Here is a 17,285-nt window from a genome sequence, read left to right on the forward strand (position 1 = left end):
TATGAGTTAATTAACTAAAACCCAGGGCAACTCAGTACTTTAAGGATATTGGGGTCTCTATATAAGCCACCAATAGATCAATTATTTCCTTTGGCCTTTATAATAAAATGTATGAAGGAACCAGTGTACTTCTATACATATGTAGAATATGTTTTATGCCCGAATCCTGGGGCCTCACCCGTAGCCATTCTTCAGCCTGCTCCCGACTCTGTACAGCCAAAACCAGCACCTCTGCATTGGGGAGCGTAAAACGTAGCTCGTGTTTCTTCCGGCGCCCATCCTTGGCTACATAAGACACATTACACAGCTTTAGCGGTATGTCCAAGTGAGGATGCTGGTCCTTGGAGCTTTTATAACACTAGAAAAAGCACACACAAAAATAAATAAAAGATTAATGCTTAAAACAAATATACAAACATGAACAGGTATTCAACAAGGCAGCATTAAGCTTTATTCTATCTCCCTGCACCACACACAGCTAACTACTAAACATCAATTACTCCAGAACGGCTAGATTAAAACTATAGCGCTAGGATTACAGGTTTGTATTCCCAACACTATAGGGTTATATTTTTTTTTTCTCATTTCACTATTTTTCATGTTCTGGTATTTTGTGCACTAAAGTGTTTTTAAACAGTTTTTAAAGTTATTCTTGAAATAATTACAAACCGGTTGGAAGCACTGGAGGCTAAAGGGGGATTCGAAATCATAGATTTTTGTGCTGGGTTTTTAATACATGCTAGGCTCCTGAGCACAGACCACTCTAAGCAAAGGATAACAAGGCTGTGAGGAATTCTCAAAATAATGTGCTGAATTATTGGGTTAAAAAATACCACATGCATTATGGTGTAAGCTTTCCAGACTAGGTGTAAAATCCAGACTCACACAGGCACTTAAGTGTTCTGATGCCTTTGCAGCCTTGAAAGCTTGCCAATTAATACAGTGCTGCTAGCCAATAATTACATTATGATTATCTTTACAAAATTTGTCCTTTTTTATGGTTAACCTCCGATGACCACGAAAGCTCATTTATTGTGGAAATTCTAGGTAACAATGAAGCCACGTTTCCAACGATTAGCATTTGGACGACGTTGCTGCATATGGCTTCCATCGCATGGGACCCATAAGTGTAAATTCAGGATATCCTTTCTGGCAGCTCAAAATATTTTCATTTAGTTGTATAATTGAAAAAAATAATCTTATTCCTTCCTTTGTAGATTATGCCCATTTTTTTTTTTACCTCAAACATTCAACTAAAGAGGGTCACACAAGGCATTAATGACAATGCACTCCAATAAAGTCATTTAAGGGGTTAAACAAACAGATTGAATGTAATCCACAGTGCCATGTAAGAAATCTACAGCAGTCTTGAGTGGAATTACAACTCACTTGTACATGGTACATTTCTTATTCACCATTGTCAGGGCACCCTTAAATGTGCATAAATAAGCAAATATTTGGCTAAAGTCAGTGAGAAAGCATAAAAGATAGGGCGCCATCTTCACTATCCCAGTAGCAGGCCCAACTCACTCACTTCATTGACATTGGGAGGATGAAGGGCTAAGTTAAGTAGGCCAATAATACCACCTAGCCTGCTTGTAAAATGTTTCTTACATACCAGCAACTTGTTATCTCTGATGAGTGTAAGCTGTTTGGCCCACTGTCCAAATCGTTTTTTGCGCAGGAGGAATGCACAGATCCTGCTGTCTCGAACAAGGTGAAGAGAGGCTTCTTGTGAAGGCCACTGATGCATGAGACGCTGAGCTTTGCTCTCTTCATCTTCCTCATCATACGACTCATATGAGCTGCTCAGGCCGTCAGACTCGTTATCTGTTAACACCAAGCAAAGCGCAAGGTTTAAAACCAGCACAAGAGCACAGCAACAGTAAACAAACAAATAAAGGAATTCCTGCTTTATTATGTATAGAACAATTATTTATAGGAATATGTAGGGAGAATAAGCACTTCAGAATATATATATTAACTAATTTTAATTTTTAAAAACATTTACCAAAAAGCACTGTTTATGTTTTCATATATTAAATAGATAGATTACGATGACATAAAATGCAGCATTTAATAGGCATTTATATTGGGTGGTGCCTACAGGAGTTTTTCTGGTCCCCGTTGATGTGAGTCAGTGGGTAATTGTTATCTGCTTCTTCATAGTATCCATCTTCTATAGAGTTGGGAGGGCTGGAGCTATCTGCAAAGACAGTGTTAATTGTCAGACTTCATTAGAAACAGAATGCACAGAAAACACTATAAAATTAAAATAGAATATCATATTTTATAATCTGTGGTTTCCATTACAGATCCAGATGATCACTTACTACGAGATGTAATGTATTCTGTGAGCTTCCCTGGCCCAAGGGGTGCAGCCTCTTCATAATAATCCTCTGGTGGTGGAGTGGTTGGTAGAGGAGGTGGTGGAGCCGATGGGGGTGGTGGTGGCTGGGGTGATGAGCTCTCATTGGCTTCTCTGTACTCTTCCTGCATATCATGCAAATCGTGCAAGTCACAGTCTGCACAGAACAAAAAGATGCAGTTTCATTAAACATTGACCCGTACAAAAAACAAAAAAACCCAAAGACGAGGAGTGGTTTTAAAAAGAGGCAAAAAGACGTGGATTCGTTATACATTGATCCATACAAAAACAAACAAACTGATGAGTGGTGTTCCAGAAAGGCAAATCCTATACAGGACGCCACCTGAGAGTGAGCACTCAGTGTTATGGGTATGTACAAACAAGTCCTTGTAAGTATGGTTCTTAAAATTTGTTTTTCCTTTCATAGTCAAGATCAATATAGATCAGTCATGTCAAGCCTTAACAGCTTTTAGTCACCCAAAATATTAAAATGATGACTATTTCGAAATTGAGTAAGATGCATGATCATAAAAAACGGTCTTAAAATGGCAATATATGTGCATTGAGTAATAAGAAGGGAAAGATTTGCCAATGCATAAAAACAAAATGAGAAATTATAAATTTCAAACCTTAAAAAGTAAGCGATTTTAATTACTGAATAAAACTGTTAGAATAGAGTTTAAGGAGTAAACGTCAAGGCACTAACAGGGGTAGGCATACATTAAAGACATACCAAATTCCTCAAAGAGAGATTCCACAAAGCTGGTGCCATTGTGATAGGCGGCTGTGTTCATATATTGAAAGTTCAAGTCATCTCCTAGATAAATACAGAGCACAAGGTTAGAGGGAACTATGAAGATCGGAGATGTTCAAACAAAGTAGTCAAAATAAAAACTAAAACAACAAAAAAAACACAGCGATTTAAACAATTATTTCCACTAGGAGGCAGCACATCACCAGAAGCAACAGTATCACTTGTGGCCACTATTCATTTAACAATAGCTCTTAAATTGTAAACACACATGTAGCTTGTGATCCATTGTGATTACTGCAAGATAGGCTGACTGGCCGCTTGCTTTCTACCTATTATTTTGGCAAATGTGGCATCCACCTGGTCTATTTATGACCACCATGGGCCACCTTTAAAGCAGGACGGTCTCATCTCAAATGTATGCACAACACAACTTGGGCAGAGCATATAAAATAAAGAAATTAGTTTTAATTTATGTTTAAATTAGTTAATTATATTAAAAATATATATAATAATATATATATACCAATAGAAAAAGAGTGCACTCAGGAGGACTTCTTTGAAAAAATATACTTCATTTATTCACATACGTGTGGTAATTTCAAAAAACTATCAAGTCGACGTTTCAGTCCCCGAAGGACTTTTTTGTCTTGATAAAAGTCCTTCGGGGACTGAAACGTCGACTTGATCGTTTTTTGAAATTACCACACGTATGTGAATAAATGAAGTATATTTTTTCAAAGAAGTCCTCCTGAGTGCACTCTTTTTCTATTGGTATACATAACGGCTGAGGCAGCACCGAGGCAGGTACAAGACCGGCAAATTGAGTGCGGGATATTCGAAGTATATATATACACATATACACATATACAAATGTTTTGCCATGGTCTTAACGGACCATGATAGAACACATGTCAAGTCAAACCTTACATGTGGTGGAGAAAGTATCTCCTGCACTTGGTGTTGTGGGTGCTGGTGCACACGCATACATATTTGATAGAGTGCCATGAACTCTAATTAATAAGAACATCTTTCATTCACTTGCTGGTTGTATCATTGGATATGTTCTGGAGTGTTGTCTTTAATGAGAGAACATATGTTAAACAGGCTAATTGATTTCAAGAGTCCTGAGGGGTAGTTTAACCTGAGTAGGAGACTGGCCTTAACTGAGGTTTCAATCCCAGGGCTAGTTATGTTCTAAATGTCCCCAAGGACTTGCTCTGCTCTGGAACTACAGAGAACATTCACCATATAATTCTAGAACCCATAGCTGGTGTGACCGGACGGGCTACTTGTGGAGAGAGCCATAAGATCATCAAAAAAATTACTAAAAGTGTAGAATGAATAAAATAGAGAATAGTCTGGAAAAATCCAACAATAACATTCATGGCATTTAGAAAGTAATTTAAAGCAATGGTGTTAAAACCCTGAGGGCATGCTATTTTCAGCTGCCAAATGTGAGCTGGGGAATTTGACATGGTGACAAAAATAATCAAAGTATAGTCCAAGTATTTATACAAAAATTTAAAGGCTCACTTTTTTAAAAGTTTACCTTTTTGAGAAACGTGTTAAAAAAAAAATGCCTATGGGGCAGGGCCGGACCGCCGAGCTGGCCGGCCGCAAGAAAGCTTAGCTCCTGCAAACCATTACACTTTAAGCCTGTAACCTACAATTTCCGACCCAGAAAGAAACCCGGCAGCACTGGTCCTCTGTGCAAGGGGGCACTGGATCCAGGGAGAGGCTGGCTCTCCAAGTTACAGTCCCCTGGAGGGGAAAATGTTTGATGCCCCAGCTGGGGCCTTCCCCGGCGGTGAGTGGGGCAGACGGCCGCTGCTCCGCTATCCCGCCTGATAGTGCCCAGCCTGAGGCCCAAATCGGCATGGAGCTGGCCCTGTTCCCCCCCCTCTGGACCGGTAGGGGTCATCCCGGTCCTCATCCTGTGGGCCAGACTGCTGCAAAACAACCAAAGCCCAGCGACACCAACCTGATCGGCGGGCCGGGCATATCAACTAAATTGGCGGATGCCATGTGCGCTGGAGACAAAGAGAGGGGACGGTTTACCCCCACGCACACTGCTAACAACAAGGCCTCCGGACACAAGCTGATCCGAAAGCAACCAACTACAAGCGCCCTCACAGGCCAGAAGCAAGCAGAAGACATGGACAGGCTAACACTTGCACTACAGCAATGGCAGACGGAATGCGGCAGGCGAGAGCCTCCCCTCCTGAAGAGACGGGGAACCGGTCTCCCAAGCAAGGTAGCACATACCTATTCTGTATTGACACAGCACACCTCCCAGCCAGCCCGGACAGAGCCGTGAAGCATATCGACAGCCGGCTACCAGCAGGCCCACGCTTGGCCCACATGGGGTAATGGCCAAGCAGAGGCTTAAGCGGACTTTAGTATGTGTACCCCACTGACCCAAACATACCCAGCACGGGTAGAGCACAAACAAGATCCACCTAATCACGCTCAGCCACCCTCATCAGCCATACCCAAGCGTGGCTACAAGGGCCTGTAGGGTGATTCACTGTCCCCAGCAGTTAAAACAGCCACCCAGCCATACACAAACAGCATGCACTGCTCTCATACAACGCCTGAGCTGGAAAGATCAAACTACATTATTATAGTATGTAATTAACCCTCCTAGCTACCTTTTAAGATATCTTGAGCTCACCTTTACCTTGTGTAACATGTTTATAATAATCTGCTTAATAGGGCTCGCAGTATACCACTATCTCTGATCTTTACTTACTCTCCCAGTGCCCGACATGCACCTCTCATATTGCTAAATTTATCACTTACTGTGCTACACCAGCAAGCCCAGGGGCGAACACACTTGCTTTCAATATGCAGGCATGTAACCATTTCTAACCCTCATGTAATTTAGTTTGGCTGGCGTTGGCATTTGTTTTTACGCTTTTCTCAAATACTGTTACTTGAGCTTGTTTCCTACCATGTTAATATTCAACTACCTTTCAATATAAAATTTGTGCTACCTATCTCATGTACCCTCATGTTCAACTGTCTATAATGCGGTGGAGGACTGCCTTTGGGGTTCCTCACAACCGACTGTTACAAGCTTATGCACTACAAAAATAAAGAATGAAAAAAAAAAATGCCTACTAAACAAAAAATATGTCAAGCTTCATGAGGGTTCATTTAGTAACAAGCACGGAACTCCAAGATACTTCCAAGTGACGTACAATTCAACTTTGAAAGTAAATCTCCATTGTCCATGTCATAACGTTGCACTGATAGGCGGTTATATATAAAAAGGATATTTGTGTCCAATATAAAATGTATTTTGATATTTTGTTCCTCTGACACAGTATCCAGCTTTATGTTCCCCTTTAGAGGTTGACGTGTTACTAAAAAGGTAGCACAGAAGAAATAAAATTTTAAAAATAAATTAGTCAATACTCTAAAGGTAGATTTTATACAGAGATCGATCACTTTATTGTACAATTCTGGAGTTTGCTAACAGACTAATATTTTACCAGCCCAGAAGCCCACAGGGTAATGTAAATCCCCTGTTTTTCCTGTTGAGAGAAAGTATTACATTTTGTCGGAGAGACCCACATCTCCAGCCACATTTATAACAGACGCTGTACTACAGTATATCAAATCAGATGAAATATTACCAGCACAGATGATCAATACTATCATGAAACAATGCTTTAGGTTGGCATTCATGTGTATTTGAAATTCGTCTAAAAGTTTTTGTTTTTTTTCCTAAAAAAAAATAATAAAGTTAAGAACCTGTTTTGTTGCATTCACATGCCCAGCAATTACAAGTTCCAAATTGCTACAATAAACAATGCAAAGGCTTGTGGGTAGTGACTACCAATTGAACAATTACAAATCACTTGTACATCTGTATTTGTATTATAAGCTTGTAGCAACATGTCATTTGTTTTCGTACTGCTGGTTCTAACCATAAGGAGGTGTGGTGGGCACGGAGACTATCAAATTATTCACAGTAACAAATGTCTACAGTGCTGTGGTAACAAGGGGCCTATTCTATAAACATCCAGTTGTGGTGACCTGCAAAACAAATATTTAAATAAGGGAAATTGTTTTTTCCTTCTCTATGTTAATTTTGGAATTTTAGCTGCAATTCAGTTCTTAAGTCATCATAACAGGTTGTCTAGAGAACACGCCTAATTGTTCTGTTGTGAATCTACGATTATGAGTTATGTTGCTTAGAAACGGATTATTTGAAAATCGGGTACCAGGAGCGGGCTGTAGTTGTCTCAGGATGCTGCATACTGCGCTGTGCTTCTCTCTAGTGGTTGCACTCAGGAGCTCGTGATCCAGAAGCTTCAGAAGAACGTTAAGCTCAGGCAGCAGCTGATCCAAAACTGCAACAAAAAAGAAAAATATATATATGTATATAAATATAAGGCACAGGATAACCTTCAAATTATCAGTATAGGAAGCAATTGAAAAAAACAAACAAAAAAAAACCAAAAACACAAAACGATTATTTTTTTTTTTTTACTTTAGAACACATATCCTCTAATCCTTTTTAAGAACCCAGTCAGTGAACGAAACCAGAAAAGGTTTGCCCCCATTGAAAGGTGGGTACAGTACTGAATCCATGTGGCATCCTAACCTTTTAGAATAAGCTGAAACAGCAAGTTTTATGGAGTTTCTCAACAAAATGCAATTTTAAACTGGAAATAATACATACCAATGAAGGTATAAGTTTGTGACCAGCATGTTAAAGCGGCACTGTCATGTCGAACTTACCTTTCCTCAATCTCTTCTCCTCTTCTCCCCCTCTCTCGGGATCTGTTATTCTTTTCTTCCTGTCTTCTTTAGTTTTCTTTAAAATTATAAGACAAAGTAGGGACTCTTTGCCTTATGGAGGATTCCTCCGCTTGACCAGCTCTGACCAGCGGAGGAGCAAAGTGTGCTTCATTTCCGCTGGTCAGAGCAATTTTCCCATGATCCCTAGCTTTCCTCCCAGTTCCCACAATGCTTCCTGTCAGTATTGCCGAACGTCCTTTCACTTAGACAGAACGCCGGCAAAACTGCCGAATTGCATCCTACAGAATGAGAAGAGTTTCTCCATTGGTGTTAGGATGCAATTCGGTACTTTGTTCGGATCGGAATTTCATTCTAATGAATGAAACTCCGATACTATTCATTGCTGTGGCTGCATCTTGCAGCCGCTTAGTAGATAGCTCCCTGATACCGTGGGAATTAGGGAGTTATCTACTAAAAGGCTGAAGGACCTAAATTGGTCTTTCAGCCAAATTTACTAATACTAAGTAAAGATTACTTAGTATTAGTAAATAATATGCCCCTACTCGCTGCTCACTGTAAAAAAACCAAACAAAAAAAAACTATTGCCCCCCACCCCTAAACGACGGGTGGGGGCCCTAAAGTAAAATAAGGGAGGGAGACCTATTGTCCCACCCCGGCCCCCACCCCTGAGCGGTAGGTGGGGGCCATAAAGATAATGAGGGGGGGTGACCTACTGTCCTCCCCCCGGCCCCCACCCCTGGGCGGCGGGTGGGGGCCATAATGGTAATAAAGGGGGGGGGGGACCTACTGTCCCCTTATTACCCTTTTTTTTTTACAGTGCTCACTGTTTAGTGGACATGCCCCTACTCGCGGTATAGCGAGTAGGGGCATTGGGGAGATTTGAATCTCCCTTATGCTATTATGGGGGTCATATTGACTCCCATAGAGTGAGGGGAGGACCTGGGGGGCTAATGAAGTGGTGGGGAGCACAGCTCCCTGCCGCTTCTGTCTTTACATATTACAAGGAGGGAGCTGCACGCCGGTAGCTCCCTCCTTGTAATAAACCAAACAAACAAACGAACACTGATATTCGGTGTTTGTTTGTTCGTTTGATTTTTTTCTATTCATTCCTTCGTCTGTCTGATGAATGAATGGGTGAAATTCCCGTTCGCATGTCCAGGTGTTTCACTGGGCATGTGCGGGAATCTCACAGTCTGTCTAGTGTGGGCAGATGACGTGTCCCACAGGGACTTCACCTACCCACACAAAGATGGCGGCGCCCTGAATAAAGATCGGGGCAGAAAATAAAGAATAAAATTAGGTAATGTGGGGGGCTTAGGGGCATTTGGGGGTGACTAGGGGGTTGATTGGATGTAGTGGAGGCGGGAGGGGGTTAAAAAAATCAAAAAACGGGATTCGGCATGACAGTGCCGCTTTAACTGGAGACACAACACTCCCAGAGAAAAGGTCAAAGATCTGCATTGGCATCAGAAAGAGTAGGCCTGGTGGCCTTGCTGGATTTTGTACACAAGAGGACACAGGCAATGTAGGTGAGAGGGGGAAGGATTCAGAATCATAAAGGCACTGACCGCCCCTGCAGATGCACCCAGGGTAATAAAACCCCTAGCAGGTGTGCAGAAAATCAAGTCCCGGGCAGAAAAGAATGCACAATCTCTACGGCTGCAAGCCACCCCACCCCCATAGGACGTTTGGTGCTACTGGAAGGAACTCCAGGGTTGTGAAGCTTCTTTTACTGTTCATATGGAGCCCTTACCTACTTGCACTCTCATATTCTACGATCATTGATCACCCTTAGTTTAAAATTATTTGATAATCTAAATTTGATTTGTGAATTTTGTTTTGTTTCTATTGTTTGGATTTTTATATATGCCATACTAGTTTGTTGTTAAATGCCTTATCTAATGTGCCTTATCAAACCATATTGAATTGTGATCCAATCTATGTTTTGTGAATAAAAACTTGTGGAATCATACATAAAATAAAGAATAATAAAATAATAATATATATATAATTTTTTTACTTTTTTTTAAAGCAGCGCCGTTCAATAGACAAATCAAGAAAATATTCTGGTACAACACGTTTAGACAGGGCACAATTCACTCATTATTCCCGTATTGTCAAATGAGGCTTATTTACACGTTCAAAAACCAGATTAGTTTCATTTTGGGAGCTTTATTAAAGATATTAAAAACAATAACATAAGTGTTTAACCCAGGTGTCATCATTTAGTGACGCTGCCCCCCAGTCATTGTGGAATATGGTTATCATATACTGCTGGAAAGCAGGAGGAGGGGATTCCAATTAAATTCAGTTAGTTAGAATTGTCTTTCTGCATTGCAGCTGTCAAAGTAAAGAATGTACTATAAATGGGATCTTCCTTAGAACAGTGCCAGGGGCAATGCATTAATGTATCCTGTTGATTACACTTGGAGAAAGAACTGTCAGGGGCTAATCTTGCCTTGAAGCATAGTTAAGAGTAAAATAAGCCCTATTAACTATTCAGAATGACATTTACCAATGGGGGGTTGACGATCGACATTTGTCAGTTGTATTACGGATATAGATACCTACAGTTATTAACTGTAAAATGTGACTTACTGAATGATAGGAGACAGAGGAGTGCTGAGTGAAATGAGGTACCGTACATTCCCAAAAAAATGCAGTTGAAACAAAAGATTTTATAATTTTTTCTTCATTTTTAATCGTTGCGGTTTGTGTTTAGAACATTAAAGCCCAGCTGCGGAATGTTTGAAATGTGAAGAGCTCTTAGGTAAAGTATCTAAGAACAGATATTAGCAGGTCTCAGAGTGTGGCCACAGATAGTTGAGCACCTTATCTAAGCTATTTCTCAACCACAAGACCTCAAAGCAAGTGTAAGGAGTAAGTATGACTAATAAGATTATCAGGAGGCCATAGACGTGCATATATGCATTGGTACAGCTCGGTGAGTCAGGCTCAGACTTTTTTCGGTCAGCTCTGAATCACAGGATACCACCATGGTACATCTGTGGACATTGTGGATACTAAATATCGCCTTTCTTTCTTGCCCAATTTTCTTCAAACAGTGGGTTCACAGAGTTAACTGTTAACAGAGGAAGCCACAAGGCTTTAACATTAAACTACTGTACAACTCTACTAACCCTTCTGGCACTTAGGTTAAACCATTTAGCCCAGACACGGTCTACATAACTACAATTTTCAGCATTTATTTTTCCTATAATGGATCAGAAGTGACTTCTAGAGGGCAGTTTGCTGTACACTCTCTCACATAAAACCTATAGAAAAATGTACAGTTAGTTTCCCATCAAACCTAGAGCAGCAGAGGAGGTGAGGTTCAAGATAAAAAAAAAAATCCAGTTTGTTTGTTCCCCATCGAATTCTAGAAATATGGGATTATTTTAGTACATTTCCATCTGACTAGTGTTCGTATAAGATGGAAATAAAGTTGGTTACGGACTTCAAAATCACTGAATTTGAACATATTTAACTCTGACCTTATAGAATGAGCAGGGAGAGAAAAATGAATAGGTTACAGTCATATAAAGATTTTCTTTCTAAAGATAACTGCTGTGTAATTGCTGGAATCAGATTGAACATTGGACATTTGGAGGACGTGCAAAAGATTTAAAGGGACACCAAAGTGAGCCAGACCACTTAAAGGACCACTATAGTGCCAGGAAAACAAACTCGTTTTTCTGGCACTATAGTGCCCTGAGGGCGCCCCACCCTCAGGGTCCCACTCCCGTGGCGCTGAAGGGTGAGGAAGGGGTTAATCCCTTACCTATTTTCCAGCGCCGGGCTCCCTCGCCGCTGGGACTCTCCTCCCTCTTCTTCCGTCATTGGCTGAATGCGCATGCGCACCAAGAGCCACACGCACATTCAGCCAGTCCATAGGAAAGCATTCTCAATAGAGGCTGGAAAGCATCCACTAGAGGCTGGATTAACCCATAGGTAAACATAGCAGTTTCTGTGAAACTGCTATGTTTACAGCAAAAAGGGTTAAACCTATATGGACCTGGCACCCAGACCACTTCATTAAGCTGAAGTGGTCTGGGTGCCTATAGTGGTCTTTTGAGCTCAATGAAGTGGTCTCAGTGCAGTCTTTTTAACCCAGTTTGTTTATTTATTTTAAAAAACTGCAATGTTTACATTTCAGGGTTGAAGTCACCTGCACTGACAGAGTAAAAGAAGGTCACTTCATACAGAAGACCATAAATAAGTTGTCCAATGTTCCTCAATTAGTAGAACTGAATTGGACTGTCTCCAACTGTCTAACTGCCTACTGGAAAATCCAGTCTTTATCAGAATCCCTGGTAACTCAAAATACAACTTGGACAAGGTTATCTAATCATTCCCAGCTAATCACATCTATATTTTACTTCATAAAACAAACACATATTGTAGGTCATCTCCAAATCTGATCTACAGAGTGCAACATATCAGTAGGCAACAGATTTTGTTCAGAGGTGAAGGGTTAATGCTATATAAACAGTGCCTGGGATAAGACCAGGTCTGGCAAACAATACTGGGAAAACCTAGACTAAAAACACACACAAAGAAAAAAGCTAAAAACAAAAAAATGAACAAAGCAAGTTTGTAATGTGCAGGGGGTAGGGCACCTGAAGTAGCAAAAAGAATCAGCCTCTTCCTTCCAAAGAACTCCCTCTTTTCATACCTCGTATTGCAACTTCCTCTCAAATTTCTCATTATTGTGTAACCCAGTTATTCATGCATTCACTCATTAAATGAAAGCAACCTGGCGGTATAGTGATTGAATAAGTGGCTACAAACACTCCCTTCCTCCAGGACTTTGTTTTCTTAGATCATTTCTAGGTTTTGTCAGACCTTCTATACAGAATTAAAAGACATAATAGCAGGGAAAGTATTATACAAGTACGTCTAAATAGCTCATGTAAACTTATTTTGTGCAAGTAAAAAAAAAAAAAAAAAAAAAAAATCAGTGTTTTTCTCAAGAATTGATGGTCTAACGAAGTATCGATTGGGTTTATCCAGATCTGCCTTAGAAAGTGGACAGTTTCCATTTTAATGCAGAATTGTGCCCAGATGGAATTATTCGCCCCCCCCCCCCACCCCCCAATACAAGGACATTATGCATCTCCTATATGCCATAATATTTTTATGTTATAGTTTATGTTCATTTTAAGGTAGCGTGGAAGTAGGTTTAGTGAAGTGTAGGGAATAACGGATAGTGGGTGGGGTTAGGGTTTTTAGATTGTAAGCTCATTTGGACAGCGCCCTTTTCACCTACTGTTCCTGTATTTCAAACCAGTTCATTTAAAATTCTGTGTTTGTCTTGTTTTGCATAATGTATAGCGCTGTGGAATATGTTGGCGTTGGGTAAATAATTGTAATAGTGTATTGTAGTGTTGTGTAGGGATATGGGGAGACTGGTACTGTTAGTGCAGTTTAATATACTTTACAGTATATCCCTTTCCTACCATTCCAGGTTTACCATCTCTATAACAAGAAAATAGAAGAATGCCCAGCCACAAACCTTAAGGTCCACTGGTCCTTTATTAAGGTGCCAAGAAAAAAATTAAATAAAAAAAGTGATGTTTCAGCCATGAACGGCCTTTTTCAAACCTTGTTTAAAGTGCTGGTCAAATCTCTGGCAATTAATAAAACGGATCTCTAAAAATAAATTTAAAAAAAACCCTCTTGTGAAGTCAACAAGTGGGGGGGAATATAATTTGCCATTCAAAACCTTGAGTCTGTCTAAATTATTTTAGGGAACGATAAAGGGTCGTATAGGTGGTGCCCAAGAGGCTGAGAGGGTAGGGAAGCTTAACCCTTGGTTTTTGTCCTCCCAGCCCTCCCTAAAGTAGGTTGCGGAAATATAGGACAAAGTAACATGAGCAGAAAAGGAACAAACGATACAAAGAGGAATGGCTAAACACAGGCAGGCAGGCAGGCTGATTATTCAGTCGGACCTCAAGTAAATCATGGTGTTAGTAAAGATGAGTTACAATGGAAGCTTTTCGTTCTATGCCAATGCCATGTACATCATTTGGATCCCTGGCAAGGTTGTTTAAAAGCCACTTTCTAACTAGTCATTTTCCTGGATTCCTCATGTAAAGCACTGATGACACATGCTGTCTGTTCCACCAAGCTGCTGGTGAAGACAGTGTCCACAGAAGTTGGACAAACGCTACCAGCTTCGCAGGACCCTTGGGCAAGTTTTGTCATCCTCATTCATCAAGTAACCATGGTGTGTATGTAACAAAGGAAAGTCACTGTGAGTCATTTCAGTTCTGCTGATGCCATCACTATAGGGTGTGGAAAAAAAATAATAAAATAACCGGAGCTTTGCTGCTATTGCAGAATTTCAAATAATTGGTCATTTATCAAATGTCAATATGTTACATAATAGACAAAGTAAATAATTATTGGGGCAACCAACCACTTCAATCAGTACTAGCAAAGAGCGTTACTATCTAGAAAATACATAAACGTACCTTCAAACATTGGTGTATTCATAAAAATCATTAAACCAGGGAATGTTAAATTGACAAGTGAATATATTTTTGTGCAAGAGTTTTTTTTTTTAATTATTTTTAAGTGGGGGGTTATGCAGTTAAAGGAATATTGTAAACGTGAATTGAAGTGGTTATGCTGCCTGTATAGTGACAAACTAACCTGACATCTGATATGTTAAAATGTAAATTCACAGTCTTTATTGGGTATAAAATCAGGCAAATAATCATTAATAACTAACTCCAACACCAAGCTTGCTGTCTGCCTGCATCATTCGGGATAATAAACTGGTTGGAATATGCTGAAAACATGCATGACACAGTTCACGCTTAATATTTGCTACTGTGCTGGATCTAAATAAATGAACAGCCCCCCCCCCCCCCTCTTAACAAAGCACTGCCCTTCCTGCCACCACCCATCTAAACACATCAGCAGACACTGCACATCTATCTATGCAATTCTTCTGTTTCCTTCCAGTTATCTGTGGCCAAGTGAAACAAGGACTGCAGAAATCTCAGCACTTTTCCACCAAGGTTTAGGGGGTTATTAACATTACTCTAGTTTTTAGCTCTGGCACAAAGACAGGCAGATTTATCAATGAAATTGTTCCTCTGCGTCATGCCGGAAAAACAATACACAAAAAAAAATGGATTTAAGCACCGAATAGGAAAACCTGGCAGTCTGGCTGCCTTGTGCTTCACTAGTGCAGGATAGGAAAATGTACTTCACGGCAGCTTTAGTCCCAAATACGTCCTTTTACTGGTTGTTTTACAGACTATAACTACATGAAGGGTAACATTGTTGTAAGCGGCAAGAGCCATTATGTACCCAGTATGCATGCATGATAGATTTATAAAGAGCACAATGTCTTCAACAGGAACATTCTATGGGATAGTTCCATTTTCACATGTGTTCCATAATCCTGGTTATGTTTTAGAGGTTAGAAAACCAATGGAAGTAGAGACAGTTACAATGTTTACTTAGAACAGTAGTTTTTAACTCCTATGTCAGGACAAGTCTCCTTATCATTAAAGTGAGTCCCCATTTTGTTATGTAAAACACTGAAACAGAAGAATGGGTCACAGGCATAAGGATAAGAACCACTGACCTAGAAATATACAAAGTGGAAATTGATCCACAAAATGAGGATTGAGACGGTAAACACAAACAAAAAAACACGCCATAGATCATTATGTACATCAGGGCTCAACAAATCTGGGATTTGTCAGCCTGCTTAGCTCCAGAAGTTGCTGGCTGCTTGGATCCAGGTGGCCATTCCCATAGGAATGCATTAGAAAGCTACTGTGCATGTGTGCCAAAACGCCACGCTGGGCTAATCAGCATCTCCTTGTAAAGTACATTGATTCAATGCATCTCTATGTGCAATGTTCAGCGCCTCCATACAGAGCATGGAGACGCTGAACGTAGGTGCTACGCACTGTGCAGCACTGACCCAGAATGCACCTCTAGATGCCGTCTGAGTGACTGTCACAAGGCAACAACGTAAACACAGTCTTTTCTTTAATAAGGCAGTGTTTACATTGAAAAGTGTGCAGGGACAAACGATAGACAACAGAACAACTACATTAAGCTGTAGTAGTTCTGGTGACTATAGTGACTTAAGAATTGTATTTTTGACATTGAAAAACCTGGTTCCTCAAACACGCACTTCACTGTGTTCTGCCATGCATGTTCATCCTGATGACTTAATCCAAAAAATGTGCAATGCTCTCTATGCCATAATGTTGTTCTCCTGTGTATATAGTTCAGTTTGCTCCAGCTGTTGTGGCAAAGCAGACCTGCTTGTTAATCATATGCACAAATAAAACAAAGAATTAAAAAAACAAACAAACAAAAAAAAAACCTGGTTCCTAATTTTTTGCTGGCTCATAGATTCCAAGCAAAATGTAGCCCGGATGTACATAATCTCAAGTTACCAAAAAGGTATTAGAATTGGGATAGAATATTTAATACGAGGAGTAATAGCTTCTTAAACAAATAGAGGGCTGGCGGAGCCAAGCAGGCAAGCAGCCCAGATGTGTCTGGCCAGAGCTCCCACGTCTGAAGAGGAAAAATGGGGTATAACGCCGGAACACAACTGCTCACAGCCAAAAGACTACAATACCTCTACTCAGGGGGGGCTACCAACTCGAACGGTGCCCCTCACGAGCCCCTGCGTAGCCAACCTGACAGAACGAGGCTTGCGGTCTACCGGAGACGGACGCTCTCCGGGGCATTAGCAGTACCAGGAACCGCAGCGATACACTTCCTCCCCCACGCCCCCCAACCGGCGGGGTTTATCCCGGTCACGAGAAAGCAGCTTGACTCACCTGCTTCTCCCCACTGCCGCAGCACACACAGACAAGCCACAAAAATCAAGATGGCGGCAGGCAGAGAGATGGAGACAGAAGAGCGGCACAAAACACTGGAACAGCGCCTGGATGACCTGTTCCAGAGATTCTGGCGAAAGCTTGAACACAAAGCAGACCAGCACAAGCAAGCACAGCGGGGGGGCGCACCATCTGGGGACATACCTCACCAACGGGAGCCCCCTAGACTGAAACGAGCACCAAGTGACACACACGTGGCGGGGCCCGCCATCACCATCATGCGCGCCCTGCCGAAGGGCCCACGAGACCCCCCAAGGGAGGACAAACTGGGCCAGCCACGGAGACCCAAACACTCCCTGAAGAAGCAAAAAGCCTCCCACCGACAAGCTTTGAGCTGTACTCCAGCGGCAAGATCAGTGGAGACCTGCAAGCCGCATACAGCAACACCACAGGAATGTACTGACCCGCACTCCCGGCACTCAAACTCACAAGTCAGACTACAAGGCGCATACCCGGACTCAAAAAGGGACGGACGCCCTGACGGGACTTAGCCCAGCCGGGACTT

The 17,285-nt window shown here is 41.2% G+C and overlaps 1 protein-coding gene across 1 annotated transcript in view; it reads right to left on the reverse strand.

Moving 5' to 3' along the window:
- The window catches only part of AFAP1L1 (actin filament associated protein 1 like 1), an 86,264-nt gene that overhangs the window by 23,536 nt on the left and 45,443 nt on the right, over positions 1 to 17,285 (reverse strand). The window contains exons 2-7 of the mRNA XM_063447356.1: positions 7,355 to 7,483; positions 3,102 to 3,185; positions 2,334 to 2,525; positions 2,108 to 2,206; positions 1,619 to 1,830; positions 179 to 358 (exon numbers count right to left, since the gene is read on the reverse strand). Coding sequence (XP_063303426.1) covers positions 179 to 358; positions 1,619 to 1,830; positions 2,108 to 2,206; positions 2,334 to 2,525; positions 3,102 to 3,185; positions 7,355 to 7,483 — 896 coding nt within the window. The remainder of the gene's footprint in view (positions 1 to 178; positions 359 to 1,618; positions 1,831 to 2,107; positions 2,207 to 2,333; positions 2,526 to 3,101; positions 3,186 to 7,354; positions 7,484 to 17,285) is intronic.

Source organism: Pelobates fuscus, chromosome 3 (genome assembly GCF_036172605.1).
Source record: "Pelobates fuscus isolate aPelFus1 chromosome 3, aPelFus1.pri, whole genome shotgun sequence".
In the NCBI taxonomy this organism is placed as follows: Eukaryota; Metazoa; Chordata; class Amphibia; order Anura; family Pelobatidae; genus Pelobates; species Pelobates fuscus.